The following is a 20156-nucleotide window of genomic DNA, read 5'->3' as shown; positions in this document are numbered from 1 at the left end:
AGGGCCAATGACTGGGTGTCTCTGACCTTGACATCCTCTTTCATAAAAGGGGATATGCCACGCCCTGGGAGGTGCTCTGGGATGGATGGGGTCCCTGTAGGATCAGAAGCTCGTGGTGTTTCCACTGCCTCTCTCTGGGCCCCTGGGCACATTCTGGCTTGCACGTGACGGCCCCATCAGAGACATAGCCCAGGCCCCAGGAGGACCTTAGTGGGATTTTTTTCTGTTGGAGGGAGCATTCCACCCTGAGAGGGCACCCCTGGTTTCCAGGGCTGGTGGAAATCCTTGTGGCATTGGCTCAAGATATCCTGGTTTTTTTGTCTGTTTGCTTTTAATGTTTTTTATTTTCATTTTTGTTTTTTCTTTGGCCGTGCCAAGCAGCATGCAGGATCTTAGTTCCCTGATCAGGGATCAAACCCGTTTTTTTTTTTTTTTTTAAGAATTTTTTTTTGATGGGGACCATTTTTAAAGTCCTTATTGAATTTGTTACAATATATTGCTTTTGTTTTATGTATTGGCTTTTTGGCCGTGAGGCATGTGGGATCTTAGCTCCCTGACCAGGGAACGAAGCTGTACACCCTGCATAGCAAGGCAAAGTCCTACACTGGACCGCCAGGGAAGTCACAAGATATGCCCTGTTTTTAACGGAGAACTTTTGTTTTAAAACTTGAGTGCTGTGCACAGATGCAGTGCAGCATTCCTGGATACCGGTTCTGCCCTTGTGAGTTTTGCTTTGTGCCAGGCACTGGTCTCAGCGCTCTCACAGTCCGCTCACTAGGGAGGAGCTATTGTTTGCCCGTTTTACAGGTGAGAAAACCGAGGTTCCGAGAGGTGGGGTGACCTGCCAAGGTGACACTGGAGTCAGGGGTGGATCCAGGGGGTGGCCTGTAGGTTCGATTCCTCTGTAACTTAGGTCAGGAAGATAAACAGATGCAGAAGAGCACAAGAGGCAATGTTAGTATCAGGTAAACGACAACTGATGGGCCACAGTTGTACCTAAAATTAACTGTAACACAGTTCTAAATAAAGATGGTCACGATCGAGTCCCTCCCATCAGGGAAACTTGCACAAGCCTCTTAGATAGCCTAATCCACCAGAGGGCAGACAGCAGAAGCAAGAAGAACTACAATCCTGCAGCCTGTGGGACAAAAACCACATCCACAGAAAGATGGACAAGATGAAAAGGCAGAGGGCTATGTACCAGATGAAGGAACAAGATAACACCCCAGAAAAACAACTAAATGGAGTGGAGATGGGCAACCTTCCAGAAAAAGAATTCAGAATAATGATAGTGAAGATGATCCAGGACCTCGGAAAAAGAATGGAGGGAAAGATCTAGAAGATGCAAGAAATGTTTAACAAAGACCTAGAAGAATTAAAGAACAAACAGAGATGAACAACACAATAACTGAAATGAAAACTACACTAGAAGGAATCAATAGCAGAATAACTGAGGCAGAAGAACGGATAAGTGACCTGGAAGACAGAATGGTGGAATTCACTGCTGCAGAACAGAATAAAGAAAAAAGAATGAAAAGAAATGAAGACAGCCTAAGAGACCTCTGGGACAACATTAAATGCAACAGCATTCACATTATAGGGGTCCCAGAAGGAGAAGAGAGAGAGAAAGGACCCGAGAAAATATTTGAAGAGATTATAGTCGAAAACTTCCCTAATGTGGGAAAGGAAATAGCCACCCAAGTCCAGGAAGCGCAGAGAGTCCCAGGCAAGATAAACCCAAGGAGAAACATGCCGAGACACATACTAATCAAACTGACAAAAATTAAAGACAAAAATTATTGAAAGCAGCAAGGGAAAAATGACAAATAACATACAAGGGAACTCCCATAAGGTTAGCAGCTGATTTCTCAGCAGAAACTCTACAAGCCAGAAGGGAGTGGTGTGATATACTTAAAGTGATGAAAGGGAAGAACCTACAACCAAGATTACTCTACCTGGCGAATATCTCATTCAGATTCGATGGAGAAATCAAAAGCTTTACATGCAAGCAAAAGCTAAGAGGATTCAGCACCACCAAACCAGCTCTGCAACAAACGCTAAAGGAACTTCTCTAAGTGGGAAACACAAGAGAAGAAAAGGACCTACAAAAACAAACCAAGAACAATTAAGAAAATGGTAATAGGAACATACATATCGATAATTACCTTAAACGTGAATGGATTAAATGCTCCAACCAAAAGACACCATCTCACTGAATGGATACAAAAACAAGACCCATATATATGCTGTCTACAAGAGACCCACTTCAGACCTAGGGACACATACGGACTGAGAGTGAGGGGATGGAAAAAGATATTGCATGCAAATGGAAATCAAAAGAAAGCTGGAGTAGCAATACTCATATCAGATAAAACAGACTTTAAAATAAAGAATGTTACAAGAGACAAGGAAGGATACTACATTATGATCAAGGGATCAATCCAAGAAGATATTACAATTGTAAATATATATGCACCCAACATAGGAGCACTCAATACATAAGGCAACTGCTAACAGCTCTAAAAGAGGAAATCAACAGTAACCCAATAATACTGGGGGACTTTAACACCTCACTTACACCAATGAACAGATCATCCAAACAGAAAATTAATAAGGAAACACAAGCTTTAAATGACACAATAGACCAGATAGATTTAATTGATATTTATAGGACATTCCATCCAAAAACAGCAGATTACACTTTCTTCTCAAGTGCACACAGAACATTCTCCAGGATAGATCACATCTTGTGTCACAAATCAAACCTCAGTAAAATATCAAGCATCTTTTCTGACCACAACACTATGAGATTAGAAATCAATAGGGAAAAAAACGTAAAAAACACAAAACACATCGAGGCTAAACACTACAGGACTAAATAACTAGGAGATCACTGAAGAAATCAAGAGGAAATCAAAAAATAACTAGAGACAAATGACAGTGAAAACACGATGATCCAAAACCTATGGGATGCAGTAAAAGCAGTTCTGAGAGGGAAGTTTATAGCAATACAATCCTACCTCAAGAGAAACAGCAAACATCTCAAATAAACAATCTAACCTTACACCTAAAAGAACTAGAGAAAGAAGAACAAACAAAACCCAAAGTTAGTAGAAGGAAAGAAATCATAAAGATCAGAGCAGAAATAAATGAAATAGAAACAAAGAAAATGATAGCAAAGATCAATAAACCTAAAAGATGGTTCTTTGAGAAGATAAACAAAGTTGATAAGCCATTAGCCAGACTCATCAAGAAAAAGAGGGAGAGGACTCAAATCATTAAAATCAGAAATGAAAAAGGAGAAGTTACAACAGACACTGCAGAAATACAAAGCATCGTAAGACACTACTACAAGCAACTCTATGCCAATAAAATGGACAACCTGGAAGAAATGGAGAAATTCTTAGGAAGGTATAACCTTTCAATACTGAACCAGGAAGAAATAGAAAATATAAACAGACCAATCACAAGTAATGAAATTGAAACTGTGATTAATAATCTTCCAACAAACTATAATTCAAAAAGTCATGTACCACAATGTTTATTGCAGCTCTGTTTACAATAGCCAGGACATGGAAGCAACCTAACTGTCCATCAACAGATGAATGGATAAAGAAGATGTGGCACATACATACAATGGAATATTACTCAGCCATAAAAAGAAATAAAATTGAATTATTTGTAGTGAAGTGGATAGACCTAGAGTTTGTCATACGGAGTGAAGTAAGTCAGAAAGAGAAAAACAAATACCGTATGCTAACACATATATATAGAATCTAAAAAAAGGTCATGAAGAACCTAGGGGCAAGATGACGGGAATAAAGACAGACCTACTAGAGAATGGACTTGAGGATGTGGGGAGGGGGAAGGGTAAGCTGGGACAAAGTGAGAGAGTGGCAAGGACATATATACACTACCAAATGTAAAATAGATAGCTAGTGGGAAGCAGCCACATAGCACAGGGAGATCAGCTCAGTGCTTGGTGACCACCTAGAGGGGTGGGATCAGGAGGGTGGGAGGGAGGGAGATGCAAGAGGAAAGAGATATGGGGATATATGTATATGTATAACTGATTCACTTTGTTATAAAGCAGAAACTATCACACCATTGTAAAGCAATTATACTCCAATAAAGATGTTAAAAAAAAAAGTCTTCCAACAAACAAAAGTCTGGACCATGTGGCTTCACAGGTGAGTTCTATCAAACATTTAGAGAAGAGCTAACATCCATCCTTCTCAAATTCTTCCAAAAATTTGCAGAAGAAGGAACACTCCCAAACTCATTCTATGAGGCCACCATCACCCTGATACCAAAACCAGACAAAGATACTACAAAAAAACAAAATTACAGACCAATATCACTGATGAATATAGATGTAAAAGTCTTCAACAAAATACTAGCAAGCAGAATCCACCAAAACATTGAAAGGATCATACACCATGATCAAGTGGGATTTATCCCAGGGATGCAAGGATTCTTCAATATATGCAAATCAATCAATGTGATACACCATATTAACAAATTGAAGGAGAAAAACCATATGATCATCTCAATAGATACAGAAAAAGCTTTTGACAAAATTCAACACGAATTTATGATAAAAACTCTCCAGAAAGTGGGCATAGAGGGAAACTACCTCAACAGAATAAAAGCCATATATGGCAAACCCATAGCAAACATCGTTCTCAATGGTGAAAAACTGAAAGCATTCCTCTAAGATCAGGAACAAGACAAGGATGTCCACTCTCACCACTATTATTCAAAATAGTTTTGGAAGTCCTGGCCACGGCAATCAGAGAAGAAAAGGAAATAAAAGGAATACAAATTGGAAAAGAAGAAGTAAAACTGTCACTCTTTGCAGATGACATGATACTATACATAGAGAATCGTAAAGATGCCACCAGAAAACTACTAGAGCTAATCAATGAATTTGGCAAAGTTGCAGGATACAAAATTAATGCACAGAAATCTCTTGCATTCCTATACACTAATGATGAAAAATCTGAAAGAAATTAAAGAAACACTCCCATTTACCATTGCAACAAAAAGAGTAAAATACCTAGGAATAAACCTACTTAGGGAGACAAAAGACCTGTATGCAGAAAACTATAAGACACTGATGAAAGAAATTAAAGATGATACAAACAGATGGAGAGATATACCATGTTCTTAGATTGGAAGAACGAATATTGTGCAAATGACTATACTACCCAAAGCAATCTACAGATTCAATGCAATCCCTATCAAGTTACCAATGGAATTTTTTTACAGAACTAGAACAAAGAATCTTACATTTTTTATGGAGACACAAAAGATCCTGAATAGCCAAAGCAGTGTTAAGGGAAAAAAAACAGAGTTGGAGGAATCAGGCTCCCTGACTTCAGACTATACTACAAAGCTACAGTAATCAAGGTGATATGGTACTGGCACAAAAACAGGAATATAGATCAATGGAACAGGATAGAAAGCCCAAAGATAAACCCACGCACCTATGGTCAACTGATCTATGACAGAGAAGGCAAGGATATGCAATGGAGAGAAGACAGTCTCTTCAGTAAGTGGTGCTGGGAAAACTGGACAGCTACATGTAAAAGAATGAAATTCCAACACTGCCTAATACCATACACAAAAATAAACCCAAAATGGATTAGAGACCTAAATGTAAGACCAGACACCATAAAACTCTTAGAGGAAAACAGGAAGAACACTCTTTGACATAAATCACAGCAAGATATTTTTTGATCCACGTTGTCGAGTAATGGAAATAAAAACAAAAATAAACAAATGGGACCTAATGAAACCTAAAAGTTTTTGCACAGCAAAGGAAACTACAAACAAGACGAAAAGACAGCCCTCAGAATGGGAGAAAATATTTGCAAACAAATCAACGGAGAAAGGATTAATCTCCAAAATATATAAACAGCTTATGCATCTCAATATTAAAAAAACAAACAACCCAATCCAAAAATGGGCAGAAGGTCTAAATAGACATTTCTCTAAAGAAGACATACAGGTGGCCAAGAAGCACATGAAAAGCTGCTCAACATCACTGATTATTAGAGAAATGCAAATCAAAACTACAGTGAGGTATCACCTGACACCAGTTAGAATGGGCATCATCAGAAAATCTGAACCCTCTTGCACTGTTGGTGGGAATGTAAATTGATATAGCCACTATGGAGAACAGTATGGAGGTTCCTTAAAAAACTACAAATAGAGTTACCATATGATCCAGCAATCGCACTACTTGGCATATATGCAGAGAAAACCATAATTCAGAAAGACATATGCACCCCGATGTTCATTGCAGCACTATTTACAATAGCCAGGACATGGAAGCAACCTAAATGCCCATCAACAGATGAATGGATAAAGAAGAAGTGGTACATCTATACAATGGAACATTACTCAGCTATAAAAAGGAACGAAATTGGGTCATTTGTAGAGGTGTGGGTGGATCTAGAGACTGTCATACAGAGTGAAGTAAGTTAGAGAAAAACAAATATCATATATTAATGCATATATGTGGAACCTAGAAAAATGGTACAGATGAACCGGTTTGCAGGGCAGAAATAGATGTACGGATGTAGAGAACAAACGTATGGACACCAAGGGGGGAAAGTGGCGGGAGGGTGGGATGGTGGTGTGATGAACTGGGAGACTGGGACTGACATGTATACACTAATATGTATAAAATGGATGACTAATAAGAACCTACTGTTTAAAAAATAAATAAAATTCAAAAAAAAAAAAAAAAAAAGATGGTCACGATCATGATGATGCTTTCTTTTCCCAAGTAACACATTCCCTGAAATGAATGCACCCAAAGCAGTTGGAGAGAAGCACAGTCATTGTAGGAGACTTGAGCTTTGCCTGGCAGATCAAGTGACTAAAAGATATAATGGGATTGAGGTCCTGGATCTTAGATTTAATTATCTTGATTTTTAAAAATGGATAAGCAAATGGCATGTAAGTCTGCAGCATTAGGAACTGAGGAGATGGTGACACTTCACATACAGAGACGATTTAAATAAGAGGCTCCTAGGTTCCATAGCAACACATTTGAAAATCTCGGTGAAATGAGGATTTTTTGCAGGAACACAAATGAGTAAAGTGGGCCCCAGACAAGGTAGACAATCTGAGAAGGTTGGTGTGCATGGATGACAGACAGGTAGTTGGAGTGGCTTTGAAGAGTGGGCAGCTCCAGAGGCTTCTGGAAGGAAGGAAGCTGCCTGATGGCCTCCCAGGACTAGCCTCACTCTGGTCATGACAGTTACCTGCACGGAGCCTGCCCAGTGCCGGGCTGAGTGCTGGCAGCAGCCGGTTAACCCTCATAGCAACCCCAGGGAGGGTACTTTCTCATCTCCACTTTATACTCGAGGAGGTGGGCTATCCTGCCTGCACTCTATAGCTCGTTTGTGGCAAAGCTGAGCTTGGATCCAAGCAAGCTAGTTCTAGAACCCATGTCCTCAACCGCTGTGATAACAGCTTTTCAGCTGATGGATGCGCGAATAAAGAAAGCCACGGACCAATTTTGCTCACAAATGCAGATGCAAAAATCTAAGTAAAAGAAGAGCAAATAGCATCTACCAGTATAGGGAAAATATAATCACCAGCAATAGTTAATACCAGCGGCAGGAGGACGGTTTGGTATTAGTAAATCCGGTAGTAGATTAAATCATATTACTAGATCAGAAAAGAAACCAGTCATTGCGGCAGATGCTGACGAGGCATTCAAAAGGTAGCATCCTGTCTCGATAACTCTTAGTATAGGGGCTGTTTCCTTAACACAGTAAATCCCATCATGTATCAGCCAGCAGTGTATTCCTCAAAGGTAAAGTGTGGTGGCGACCCCATTAAAACAAGAAGGGCGAGGAGGCTCCAGGAGGCTGTTCCCAGACAGCTTTCCATGAAGTGTACAGCAAGTGCAGCCGACAGAATCACGGGACCGGAGGAATATTCGCACATCTGCTCCGAAGATGGAGCGGGCGGAAGAGCTTTTATGGTTAAGAAGCGTGTTCGGGAAGGAGGCCCGGTGCAGAATTATGCAAAGACCAGCATCTTCCTCATACAGCCACAATAGCCAAGCAGGAAACATAGTAGGAAAATGTGATGCAAACTGGAAACAAAAATCTGGGACCCCAGGTGTTTCTTTCTTTCTTTGTTCCTTCATGTGGGCATGTATGCCGTGCCACACGGCTTGTGGGATCTGAGTTCCCCGACCAGGGATTGAACCTGGGCCCTAGGCAGTGAAAGCGTGGAGTCCTAAGCACTGGACGGCCCAGGTGTCTGTTTATAAAGCAGACGGGACCTTTGGGAAGGAACTCCCAGAGCTGTCGAGAAGGGATGGACTCTCGGAAAGGGAGAGAAGGCTGTGATTTTGGATAGAAAGACTCGTCACCGTGTAGATGGATGTTCCCGGTTCACGCATGCAGTGTGAACATAGTAAAGGGTCCGGAGTTTCTTGTAGGAAAGGAGCTTGACCGCTTTACCTTCAAGTTCATCTGGAGGGCTAACATTTATATGAGAATAAACAGTAATATTCTGAAAAGGAAAAGTGGTCAGGTGGATACAGGGCAGGCTGAGGTGGCGACTTGTTCTTTCAAAGCCAAAAATATAGCAATCAGAAGCTTATAGTAATTAATACGGTGTAGTTTTGGTGCCAGAATTGTTCTGTGAAACCATGTAGCAATTCATTTAACATTGATGGGAAGGAATGACTTGAGTCATCAGTGGAGTTGGGAAAACTGGCTAGATGGTTCCATTTCAGGAAAATAAACCGCCCAATAGAAAAACGTGGAGTCAGAGCAGAAATTGGTGGTTCACAAGAGAAGAAAAATACCAGCAGTCAGTGAATGTACAGCAAGAGTTTAATCTTCCTAGGAATCTAATAAGTGCAGCTTAAATAAGACTGAGTTTTTGCCTGTGCAGTTTGCAAAGAGCTTTTCTACATTCTGTGTCTGGAAGGGTGGCCTGAGAAAGGGGTGTTCGAACTCAGCAGTTGGGAATGGTCATCTGTGGGGCGCACACAGCCTGAATAATCACTGGGAAGGTACAGCCGTTTACCCAGCAAATTCTACTTTGAGAATTGTATTCAGTGAAAGGACAGGTTGACAAAGATGAGTTTAAGCTTGCCCCTCTGTAAAAATTGGAAGCAATCTAAAAGGTTCTCAAAGTCAAATTTGTTAGACTGTGGCATTTTTGTACATGGAATATTATGTAATTATTAAGTGATGTCTGCGGTGTATTCTGTGAAAAAACTTAGTCATAAAACAAGATGTTATTCATTGTTTACAAGTGATCCGCAAACTCTGGCCCACAGGCCACAGGGGCCCTTCAGCTAGTTCCCATGGCCCTTGAGTGGAGAATGGTCTTACTTTCTTTGTTGTTTTTTTGGCTGCATTGGGTCTTCGTTGCTACGCGCGGGCTTTCTCTAGTTGCGGCGATTGGGGACTGCTCTTTCTTGCGGTGCGCGGGCTTCTCATCGTGGTGGCTTCTCTTGTTGCAGAGCACGGGCTCTAGGCGTGCAGGCTTCAGTAGTTGTGGCACGTGGGCTCAGTAGTTGTGGCACGCAGGTTCTAGGCGCGTGGGCTTCAGTAGTTATGGCACACGGGCTTAGTTGCTTCGCGGCATGTGGGACCTTCCCGGACCAGGGCTCGAACCCATGTCCCCTGCATTGGCAGGCAGATTCTTAACCACTGCACCACCAGGGAAGTCCCTGGTCTTACAGTTTTAATAGTTGAAAAAAATTAAGATTGTTTTGTGATAGGTGAAAATCAAATGAAGTTTCAGAGAGCAGAGATCAAGTTTATTGGCACATGGTCATACCCACTTTTTGGCGTGTTGTCTGCGGCTGTTTTGAGCTACGGTGGCAGAGCTGAAAACTTGCAGCAGAGACCACCTGGCCCACCAGGACGATGATATTCACCACCTGCATTTTACAGAAAACGTTTCCTGACTCTCACTTTATTCTATGCAAAGTCTGGAAAGGAGAGATGGAAAATATTGGCAGGCAGTGCTCTGAAGATTGCTCTTCATTTTCTTATATTTTTCTATGTTTTAAATTTTTGCATAAGCATGTATTACGGTGACTCTTAAATCAAGTTACTCTTTCAAAGTTAAGGATTATTTGTTTTAATAACCTAAGGGCTCATTTATTCTTTGCGTTCCGGCTCGAAACAACCAGAACGTCCTTGTTCTCTCCGCCCACACCAATTCTTCACATGGCACTCAGTCTACTGAAAATGATCGATTGAAGTGATCTGTTAATAGCGTAAATCAGATTCATCTGTTCAAAGGTTCTTTCCTGCACGCTTGGTTGAAGGCCGGATCTGTCAGAGTCAGGGCTCATTGTGGAGGCTGGTGGCAGCAGGTTAAGTGGGCGGCAGGCGTAACCCAGCTTGGCTCTGTGAGGGGTCTGAGCACACCAATATTCAGTGCGTTGGCCGCGAGGTTTTGAGATGTGGCCGTTTTTTTAAAATTGTGGGTGTAATGCATGATTGCGCTGGCCACTTAACACAGTTAAAGTTTGATGTTGGAAAGCTGACTTCAAATAAATCATTGCATCGTCTGTCCCAAGTTAACCTGTATTAAGTGGCTAAAATACCGCATTTATACTTCTTCCTTGTCCCCTCCTCCCCTCCGTGTTCCCCAGTGTTTCATGATGAGCCCCTTGGAAAGCACCCCCATAGTAAGCTCCCCTCCTGTAGGCAGTTCTCCCAAAGGCATATTTGGTAAATGACCTAGGACCCCCTGCTGACCGTAGGCCAGAATGAGGAGTTAGAACCTCTCGGACCCCATCCAAGGGAAATTTAATAACCGGTGGATTAAAGGACGAGTGTTGTGAGCTGGTGGGTCTTTGTGCTGGGCGCTGGGGGCCACCAGAGGCTGGGATGGCACTCAGACCCCACGACCGGCTGGCTTCATCCCTGTACGTGCAGGATGGCGGGAACAGCCAATGTTAAGTCAACCCTACCAGCCTTGGGGGTGGGGGGAGGGGCCCCGCAATGCTACTCACAGGTCTGGCTCGCACACCGGAGGTTCAGCCTTGCCCGCTCCTGAATTTACTTAACAGTATCGGCCTATTGCGGGGTGTCCCCTGTCACCCTGGGGCCACCACCAAATGCCCAGAGGGATGTCGTCTGGTCAGGGATCATCTGGGTCTACAAACTGCCACTCAGCACTTTCCCATCCACGTGGGGGAACCTGGTCGTCTTCGAGCAGGTGGTTTGCGGATGGCTTCCTCCCGTGGCGCGGGTGCTGGGCTGCCCCGACTCCCGTGGACCTGAGTCAGCTCTCGTGCATCACCTGCTGTGCCGTCCGCACTTCACCTGCAGGGTCCCAGCCACCGGCGCCTCTAGTCCTGCCATCACCCGTCTCCCCTCTGCTCCCTGGCACCAGCGTTCCTGGACCCCGTCAGGGCCTCCACCCTACCCTTCTCTGTTCCCATCTTGCCTCCCTCTTTTCCTCCCTGGACTTGGATTCCACAGCCTGTCACCATCACCCCGACCTCAGCCCTGGGGCCCCAAGCACAGCAGACGCATCCCCAGCGCAGTCCAGGTGTCTGCCTGCTTTGGTCCTGCATGGCCGGAGAAAAACCCCAAATCGCTGGCTCATCTTCCTTAACTCATGAGCCCTGACTCTGATGGCCCCAGACCACCCACTCGCTGTGCCCTTAGAGCCTGTTTCACACCCCCCTTTTTTTTTTTGCGGTACACGGGCCTCTCACTGTTGCGGCCTCTCCCGTTGAGGAGCGCAGGCTCCGGACGCGCAGGCTCAGCGGCCATGGCTCACGGGCCCAGCCGCTCCGCGGCACGTGGGATCTTCCCGGTCCGGGGCACGAACCCGTGTCCCCTGCATCGGCAGGCGGACTCTCAACCACTGCGCCACCAGGGAAGCCCAAAGGCCCTTTCTGACTCCAGTGCCGCTTCCCCATCCTCATTCTCAGTAGGTGAACTTATTTCACTGAGAAAATGCGAACATTCTAAAGAGACCTCCTGTCTGCCTCCCACTGCCTCTGCCAGCTCCCACACAGCTGTTCCCCATGCTTTCTCTCCTTCCTGTCTACTGCGGGGTGGGGGGCTGTGCGCTGCAGGCGCCGGCCACCCACCCACTTCCCGCCCCCTGGAGGAGGACATTCCCAACCAGTCCCCTCTCCTGAAGTTAAATAATTTCCTACTCCTGCATGCCGATCTCCTGGTCCTGTCCTATATCCCTCCATAGCCACGTTTGCACTCGGGCAGGTGTGTGAAACTCAGGAAATTGGGTCATGGCACCAGTTGCATCTGGAAACAGGAACCTGGACCCCTGCCCCCCTTCCTTTGCAAAGCTAATGACGTTTCCACCTGCCTGCTGCATAAGCCCGAGTAAAAATTGACGACTAAAAACTGCAGCTAGCGAAGTGTGCTTTTCCCAGCTGACCTTAAGCGATGCCCTCTTATGCTTTAGTTTGTCAACACGCCCTGCCTTGTGTTAAAATATTTTTCCTTTCCCAGGACATGGGCAAGTTTTCCCTCACCTACGAGGCCTCCATGACCCGGCTCTTCCGAGAGGGCAGGACGGAGACCGTGCGTTCCTGTACCACCGAGTCGTGCAACTTCGTGCTGTCCATGGTGGACCCCACACAGACGGTAGGTGCTGCCCGGCCGGGAGCGGGATAGTGCTTTTCACAGAACAGCCCCTGAGGTTGACACGCAGCCTTCCCTGATTAACATGCTTACTTTCTCCAGCAGGTCCATATCCAGCATCTCCTTTCCTTCACCCCTCTCGAAGGGACAGAAAGTATTGAAAGGTGACCGTCGGGGTCTTCCCTGGTGGTCCAGTGGTTAGGACTCCACGCTTCCACTGCAGGGGGTGCGGGTTCAACCCATGGTCGGGGAGCTAAGATCCCGCGTGCCTCGCGGTGTGGCAAAAGAAAAAGAAAATTTAAAAAAAGAAGAAAAGTAACCGTCAGGACAGACACAAAGGTTCATGTTTGCATCAATCTTCTGTCCTTCTGTAACTTCTATAAATCAGATTATACTTGCTAAGAGTCTTTAAATCAGAGCAGGACGCAGCCAGTGAATAAAGGAGTGGCAGGGAGACGCTGCGAGACAGTGCAGGGAGTCGGCGTCCGGCTGGGAAAACAATGACTATCACAGGAGCCTGCTGCTTGGGGTTCCTGAAGCTGCCCGTGCTGAAGCTCCTTGAGCAGGCTCGGGGCTCCAGGTTCTCTGTACGTTGCCTTTGACAATCCTAGCGGTGGCCCATGAAGTATCATCAGTTCATTTTTGTAGATAAAGGAACAGAGACTTAGATGAATTCGGCAAACTGCTGGGCCGCACACCTAGTTGGGGGCTGAGGCCCATCCACGGCCAGTTCTGCCTGACCCGGAGTGCAGGTGCCTGCTGACCCCCGAGGAGACATGGCCCAGGGCTCCTGCTCTGCTCTGGGGGAACCTCCGTTCTGGAAAGGCTTCCGATTCTGTGGGAAGAGCTCAGTAGGTCTTGTGACGGATTGCTCTGATCTGTCATTAGCTGCCTTCAGGATCAGCCTTGACCGGTTCCGGAGTGGGTGGGCCAAGGCCCAGATGGGCCTCCACATCCCACGGAAGGGTGCTGTGTCACCTCGTTCTGTGATTGACTGAACAGGGCCCAGATGAAGCTGAAGCAGGCTTTTCGGGTCCAACCTGGAGGCCCCAGAAGCGCTGTTTTAGTAGAGCTTCCAGACCACTTTGGAGGGTTATTCATGACCCGCAGGAACACCGCAGCCCGCTGAGAGAGACGGACCGTCATTTCCACCTGATGAGACTTGGAGGCTGGAGCTTTCCTCCCCGCTTGGTGGTCTCATTTGTACAAAAGGTGGAATGGTGCCCAGTGGGCTGCACACAGGACCCCGAAACTGCCTCTCCAACAACTTGTCCTCCTGCAGCCTCCACGCCGCCCCGTTCGCAGCGAATCTGCGGAAGCGGCAGTCGGCCAGTGGGGTTTCTGGTCAGGTCGCCTTGGCAACCACCCTGGGACCGCCCCCCACGCACCCGCACCGCCACTGGGGACCTGCTTTCTCAGCACCCTGTCGGACCGCTGGAGAGAAGGGCTGCGAGCCTCATCCTGGAGCTTAGCTTAGCCTGTGATGCACGACTTGAAAGTCCCCCGTCTTTTGTTATTTTAGGCTGAACAGAGGCTCAAGTTATTCAAGATTGCGTCCAAGAAGCATCAGCACCTGTGCCGCCTGGCAATGACCGGCTCGGGGATCGACCGCCACCTCTTCTGCCTCTACGTGGTGTCCAAATACCTCGCCGTTGACTCCCCTTTCCTGAAGGAGGTGAGTCACTTGGGGCAGCCCGCTCAGCATTCTTGGCTAAACCAAAACTCAGTAGATCAGTAGCACAGCTTTGCCAATCGGAACTGGCCTCACAGGTGGGTCTTGGGGCTCAACTGTCCTCACCGTGGAAAATTGGAGCCACATTTCTTCAACCCCTGGAATGCCATGGCTTGTACTAAAATAACTAGCAGGTGATGAGCTCTGAGTGTTTTTTTCTTTTCTTTCGGCCATGCCATGCCATGTGGCATGTGAGCTCTTAGCTCCCCGACCAGGGATTGAACCCATGCCCCCTGCGGTGGAAGTGTGGAGTCTTAACCACTGGATCGCCAGGGAAGTCCCAATAAAGTTTAATTTTTTAATAATGGCTGTGTTTAACAAGCAGCTTGGAAAATTCCAGAAATTTGGCAGCCAGCTCAGGGGAGCTGGTACCAGTCAGCTCCAGCACACCACTGCCCCCGTTCCGAATCTGACTCCACGTATCTGCCACCTTCCCTGCCTTAAGACCCCATCAGCCGGTGTTGGCCCCTCCAGTCCGGGTGTCCTCACCTGCTCCATCCCTCCCCACAGACCTCCTGCCCCGAGCCGGTGAGGCCTTCAGGGACATAGGCCTCTGGTGTCTGAAAACAGCCTGAACACCGAGCAAGGCCTTTCTTGTTTTCCACCTGGGCTCCTCGGGGACAGAAGAGGATGGACTTGGGAAGCGTTGTTGGAACATTTCCTTGTTTTACTCCACAGGTGCTATCTGAGCCTTGGAGATTATCCACCAGCCAGACCCCTCAGCAGCAGGTGGAACTGTTCAATTTGGAAAGGAATCCAGAGTACGTGTCAAGCGGAGGCGGCTTTGGACCGGTAAGCGGCCAAGCATCTGCAGATATTGATGGCAGTCTCATAGTGAAAGTGTCAGAAATTCCCTTTGCCCGTGGCCTCATTGCCCTGGGTTCTATTGATGGATTGGCCGTGCCCCGCGGCATGCAGGATCTTAATTCCCCGGCCAGGGATGGAACCCGTGCCCCCTGCAGCGGAAGCGCGGAGTCTCAACCACTGGACTGCCAGGCAAGTCCCCCCACGGATCCATTTAAACCTGCTTTTCCGTAGGTTGCTGACGATGGCTATGGGGTGTCGTACATACTCGTGGGTGAGAAGCTCATCAGTTTCCACATTTCTTCCAAGTTCTCCTGCCCTGAGACAGTAAGTACAAAACAAAAGTTCTCTTTTCTAAAGATGGGGTTTTTCACTGTTTTCTTTTGAGCACATCCTTGATTTGACAGAAAATTTCAATTCAGTTACGTACTCGTACTTGGTTGGGACATTTTCAAAACAAGGATTTTGAAAGTCTCTTAATAGTTTTAAAGGGATCGATCTTACTTGGTTGAAAGTGTGTATCTTTGCCGGTCGCAGGGGTTTTAAATCGTAATGTTGGAGTTGCTTCTACAGCTTCCAGGCTCTCTGTAACATTGGAGAGTGGATTAAGATTCCTGTGCACGTGCTAAGAAATACACATACACGTTGAAGCAGGGGTCTGCAGTGTTCTCTGCGAATGGAACCCGTGAGCACCTTCCTAGCATGGCACATTTAATCCTTATTTATATTCTCTCCACATTGTACATAGCCTGACAGGCAATGCCAGGTTCACCTTTAACAGAGAAGATTGGAATTCACTTGCTTATTGTGTTTTGTGTAACACACTGACATTAGGGGAAACCTTAGATTAGGGGAAACCACAGCCACACAGAATGTAAATTGGTGCAGCCACTATGGAAAACAGTATGGAGGCTCCTTAAGAAACTAAAAATAGAGCTGCCGTATTATCCTGCAATCCCACTCCTGGGCATATATCCAAAGAAAACTCTCAATTCAAAAAGATAAACATGCACCCCGATGTTCATAGCAGCACTGTTTACAATATCCAAGACGTGGAAGCAACCTGAATGTCCATCAAGAGATGAATGGATAAAGAAGATGGCGTGTGTGTGTGTGTGTACACACACACACACACACACACACGGTGGAATATTACTCTGCCATAAAAAAGAATGAAGTAATGCCATTTGCAGCTACATGGGTGGACCCAGGGATTATCATACTAAGTGAAATAAGTCAGACAGAGAAAGATATATATCACATGCAATCACTTATATGTAGAATCTAAAAAAATGATAAAAATGAGCTTACTTACAAAACGGAAATAGAGTCACAGACATAGAAAACAAACTGATGGTTACCAAAGGGAAAAGGGGGTGGGAGGGATAAATCGGGAGTTTGGGATTAGCAGACACACATTACTATATATAAAGTAGATAGTCAATAAGGACCTACTGTATAGCACAAGGAACTCTACTCAATATTCTGTAATGACCTACATGGGAAAAGAATCTGAAAAAGAATGGATATATGTATATGTATAACTGATTCACTTTGCTGTACACCTGAAACTCACACAACATTGTAAATCAACTATAATATAAAATAAAAATTAAATTAAAAAAACAAACTATCAGAGTCATTTCACTGCAAAAGATAAAGTGTTAGAAGCTAATGGAAACTTCAAAAGGTGTGTGACAATTAACTGAGGCATGGAAATGATGTTTGCTCCATACAATAAGTTATATGACAAGAATAAGACAAGTACTGTTCAAACTACTCTTGATAAGTTGTTTTTACAAAGAAATAAAGCACCTTAGTTTTCAAAAACAAAACAAAACAAATATACACTACTATATATAAAATAGGTAAGCAACCAAGTTGTACTGTATAGCACAGGGAACTATATGCAGTGTCTTGTAATAACCTATCATGGAAAAGAAAAAAAACACACACCCACGTATGCTATCTTGTGTTTTGTTTTTTTTTTGCGGTACGTGGGCCTCTCCCGTTACGGAGCACAGGCTCCGGACGCGCAGGCTCAGCGGACATGGCTCACGGGCCCAGCCGCTCCGCGGCATGTGGGATCTTCCCGGACCGGGGCACGAACCTGTGTCCCCTGCATCGGCAGGCGGACTCTCAACCACTGCGCCAACAGGGAAGCTCTGTATGCTATCTTTGTTAACCCTTAACATCACTCCAGATGCTATAACTTAATGATTAAGTGACTAAGTCAAAGCTTAGAGAATTAGCAAAAAGGAATATTAGTTCTTCGAGTCAGATTACAAGTGAAAAGGTTGAAATGTGAGAATTTCCACGTTGTAACCTGTTTCTGTTTTTTGTTTTTAAATGAAAGGATTCTCATCGCTTCGGGAAGAACCTGAAACAAGCAATGTTTGACATCGTGAGTTTGTTCGGGCTCAGCTCCAATTCCAAAAAGTAAATCCCTTAGCACTGCCGGGAAGGAAAAAGAGCTCTTCGGATGAAAAACCAAATGAAAAATAGCTGTGAATCCTGATTGTAGTTCAGGATGAAAATTTGCTCTAAAAGACTCAGACGTTTCCTTTCCTTCAAGGGTTTGGTGTTTTTGCTTTTCTAGATGGCAGCCTCCACCCCATGAAGTTTAACCCTACTCCTTCCAAGCAGGCCCTAACCTGGGGGACATTGGATAAAGTCCCCCCCTAAGGTCTTCCCATCACCTTGTTGTTTCTTAAGGGGTGAAATTGTCGTTGAGCAATTTATGGACTGAGTGGGGCTGTGACTTCATACTCGTTGGAAACGACCGACCCGGCGCGCTTCCTCGGCGGCCACTGGACACTTGGTACTTACGGGCATTTAATTTTATCAGAGCGATGTAAACATTTGTTTCCTTCCGAGAGAAAAGCATTGTTTAAGCTGCAGATGTTAGCAGTTTATAGCCAACGCACATGCAATGCACTAACCAAGAAAAGCTGCGCTTTTGGAACCCATTCTGTCCCTGTGGTAACTCTGTCACTGTCTAGTGTGCTCGTCTGCCTTTGCCTCTCCATCTTGGAAGCATGTAGTGTGTCTCATCTTTAGTTTTCCTGACCTTGCAAGTCTTCAAAACCCAGTGCCTTAAAAACGGAAGGCCCTAAATGTAAGGGAGACCGCACGAGAGATTTATTTTGTAAAGTCTTTAGGTGGAATTGTGGGTGTCTTACTCCTCAACTTACTGGGTGGATAGCCCTATGTAGGCATTTTGCTGTGGTGTCCCTGTATCCCAGAAGGACCAGTTCCCTTACGAGGGCAGCTGTGCTGCATTCCCCCCATCGACTGCCTTCCTTAAGCTTCCTCGTTAAGCTGCAAAAGAAGACGTGGGCGTGCCTCAGAAATGGGGAGCAAGGGATGTGATGGTCGGAGATTATGTGTCTGGAGCACCGACTGAAAAATCAAACATCCTAGGTGCCTCTGGATTCCTGCTTACCCAAACTGGTGGCAGGGAGAACATGACATTTGCCACTGAGGAAGGAACAAAACTTGAGAAAAGCAAACCTCAGGGCGGTCAGGGTTGGGCATCCCAGCTGGTGAGAGAGGAGACCCACTCCCATTTCCAGGGAGACGGAGGGAGATGGGTTATCGGTGACCTCCTAGAATGTCACAGGGGATGGGCTGGGTTTAACACAGCCTACCCTTCGGATGGGAGTGCCTCGATCGAGTGATTGACCAAAAAGCAATGAGGCGCTGAATCGTCTTCAGTATTTAATGTAAAAAGAACGGATCATGGAATGAAATAAGACCCACTGCCTCTGGGCTGTAATGACAAGCTTAGCTGTCCATCTGTTAAAATCGTGTATTTATTTTTCTGACCACTATGTTCTGATGAGGCTCGCCTCTCTAAGAGTTCTGAACTCCAGTGATACGGTGACGAGGCCGAACCCTGGAGCAAGAGGAAGGCGCTTGCTGCAGAGCACGTGCATATTTTATTCCTGTACATGTGATGTAAAAACCCCACCTAAATGGGCCAAAGACTTTTTTTTTCGTTTAAAAGTGAGCAGAAATGAGAACAGACAAAAAAAGCAAAAAGGGACATCTAACCACCACAGCAACAAAAGGCCCTGTTCATCTGTGTTATGTAGTCAAGGAGGCATGAGGGGTACAGCCCCTCTGCCTCAGCGAGGCGTAGCTTCCAGTCGAAGCCAGGACCACTGAACTCATACACTGTTGACCACTGACCAGTCTGTATTACGATTCACGGGTGAATTCGAGCACAGACGTGTTAGCACTCAGACTTATTGGGGCTTGTCTCTCAGGTTTTAAGTGTTTCAAATGTAATCACTGCTACTCCGTGCAGTTATCAATGCAATTTTTTATTCCCTAAAAGGAGGAAGAGTGGGTTTTTACTGTACATGTTGAAAGCAGGAGGTAGGAGTATGATGTATTTAACTGAATTTGGAATAAGCCATAGTCTTAACGGAGCTGTGGTCTGAATTTGTTATCTTGAATTGGCCATTGCATGTAAATACAATATGCTCTTTTGGATAAATCTTAGAAATGCGGTATGAATGTTATCATTAATAAAAACATTAATCCCAGTCTACCACAGTATTGCTTTCTGTCTCTTTTGTTATACTGATAAGGAGGCTGTAGGTCAAGTACCAGGCTCAGGCACTTGGGACAAAGGTGACCGACCAAGATATGCAGAAAAGGCCTCGGGTTGGGCAGAGTGGACACCGCTCGATTCACACACCTGACAGAGAAGGGTGGCTGCTAAGAAGGGCTGTGGATTTTGCTGTGTTCATTTGTGCATCCTCACCCTTGCCCCAGGGCTTAGAACAGTGCCTGACACATAATAGGTGCTCAATAAATACCTGTTAAATACATGAATTCTGTTTTCTCCACAGTTCTTATTGAACACCTACTGTATGCTTAGCTCTATTCTAGGCACTGGGAATACAGCGGGGACCCCAAAAGGTTCTGGGTGTCGTGGAGATCAAATTTCATTGGGAGGAGGTTGAGAACTGAGGAAACCTCTC

General features: G+C 45.4%; 1 protein-coding gene across 4 annotated transcripts in view; it reads left to right on the top strand.

The window, feature by feature from the left end:
- CPT1A (carnitine palmitoyltransferase 1A) overlaps positions 1 to 19725 on the top strand; it is a 63501-nt gene extending 43776 nt beyond the window's left edge. For all 4 annotated transcript variants that reach the window (XM_067037786.1, XM_059069324.2, XM_067037788.1 and 1 more), the window contains 5 exons: positions 12495 to 12629; positions 14149 to 14301; positions 15037 to 15150; positions 15397 to 15489; positions 17519 to 19725. In XM_067037786.1, the coding sequence (XP_066893887.1) occupies positions 12495 to 12629; positions 14149 to 14301; positions 15037 to 15150; positions 15397 to 15489; positions 17519 to 17605 (582 nt within the window). In that variant the 3' untranslated portion in view covers positions 17606 to 19725. The remainder of the gene's footprint in view (positions 1 to 12494; positions 12630 to 14148; positions 14302 to 15036; positions 15151 to 15396; positions 15490 to 17518) is intronic.
- The last annotated feature ends 431 nt before the right edge of the window (positions 19726 to 20156 follow it).

The sequence above is a fragment of the Kogia breviceps genome, chromosome 7 (genome assembly GCF_026419965.1).
Source record: "Kogia breviceps isolate mKogBre1 chromosome 7, mKogBre1 haplotype 1, whole genome shotgun sequence".
Classification (NCBI taxonomy): domain Eukaryota; kingdom Metazoa; phylum Chordata; class Mammalia; order Artiodactyla; family Physeteridae; genus Kogia; species Kogia breviceps.
This window is presented reverse-complemented; position numbering and strand designations above follow the sequence as displayed.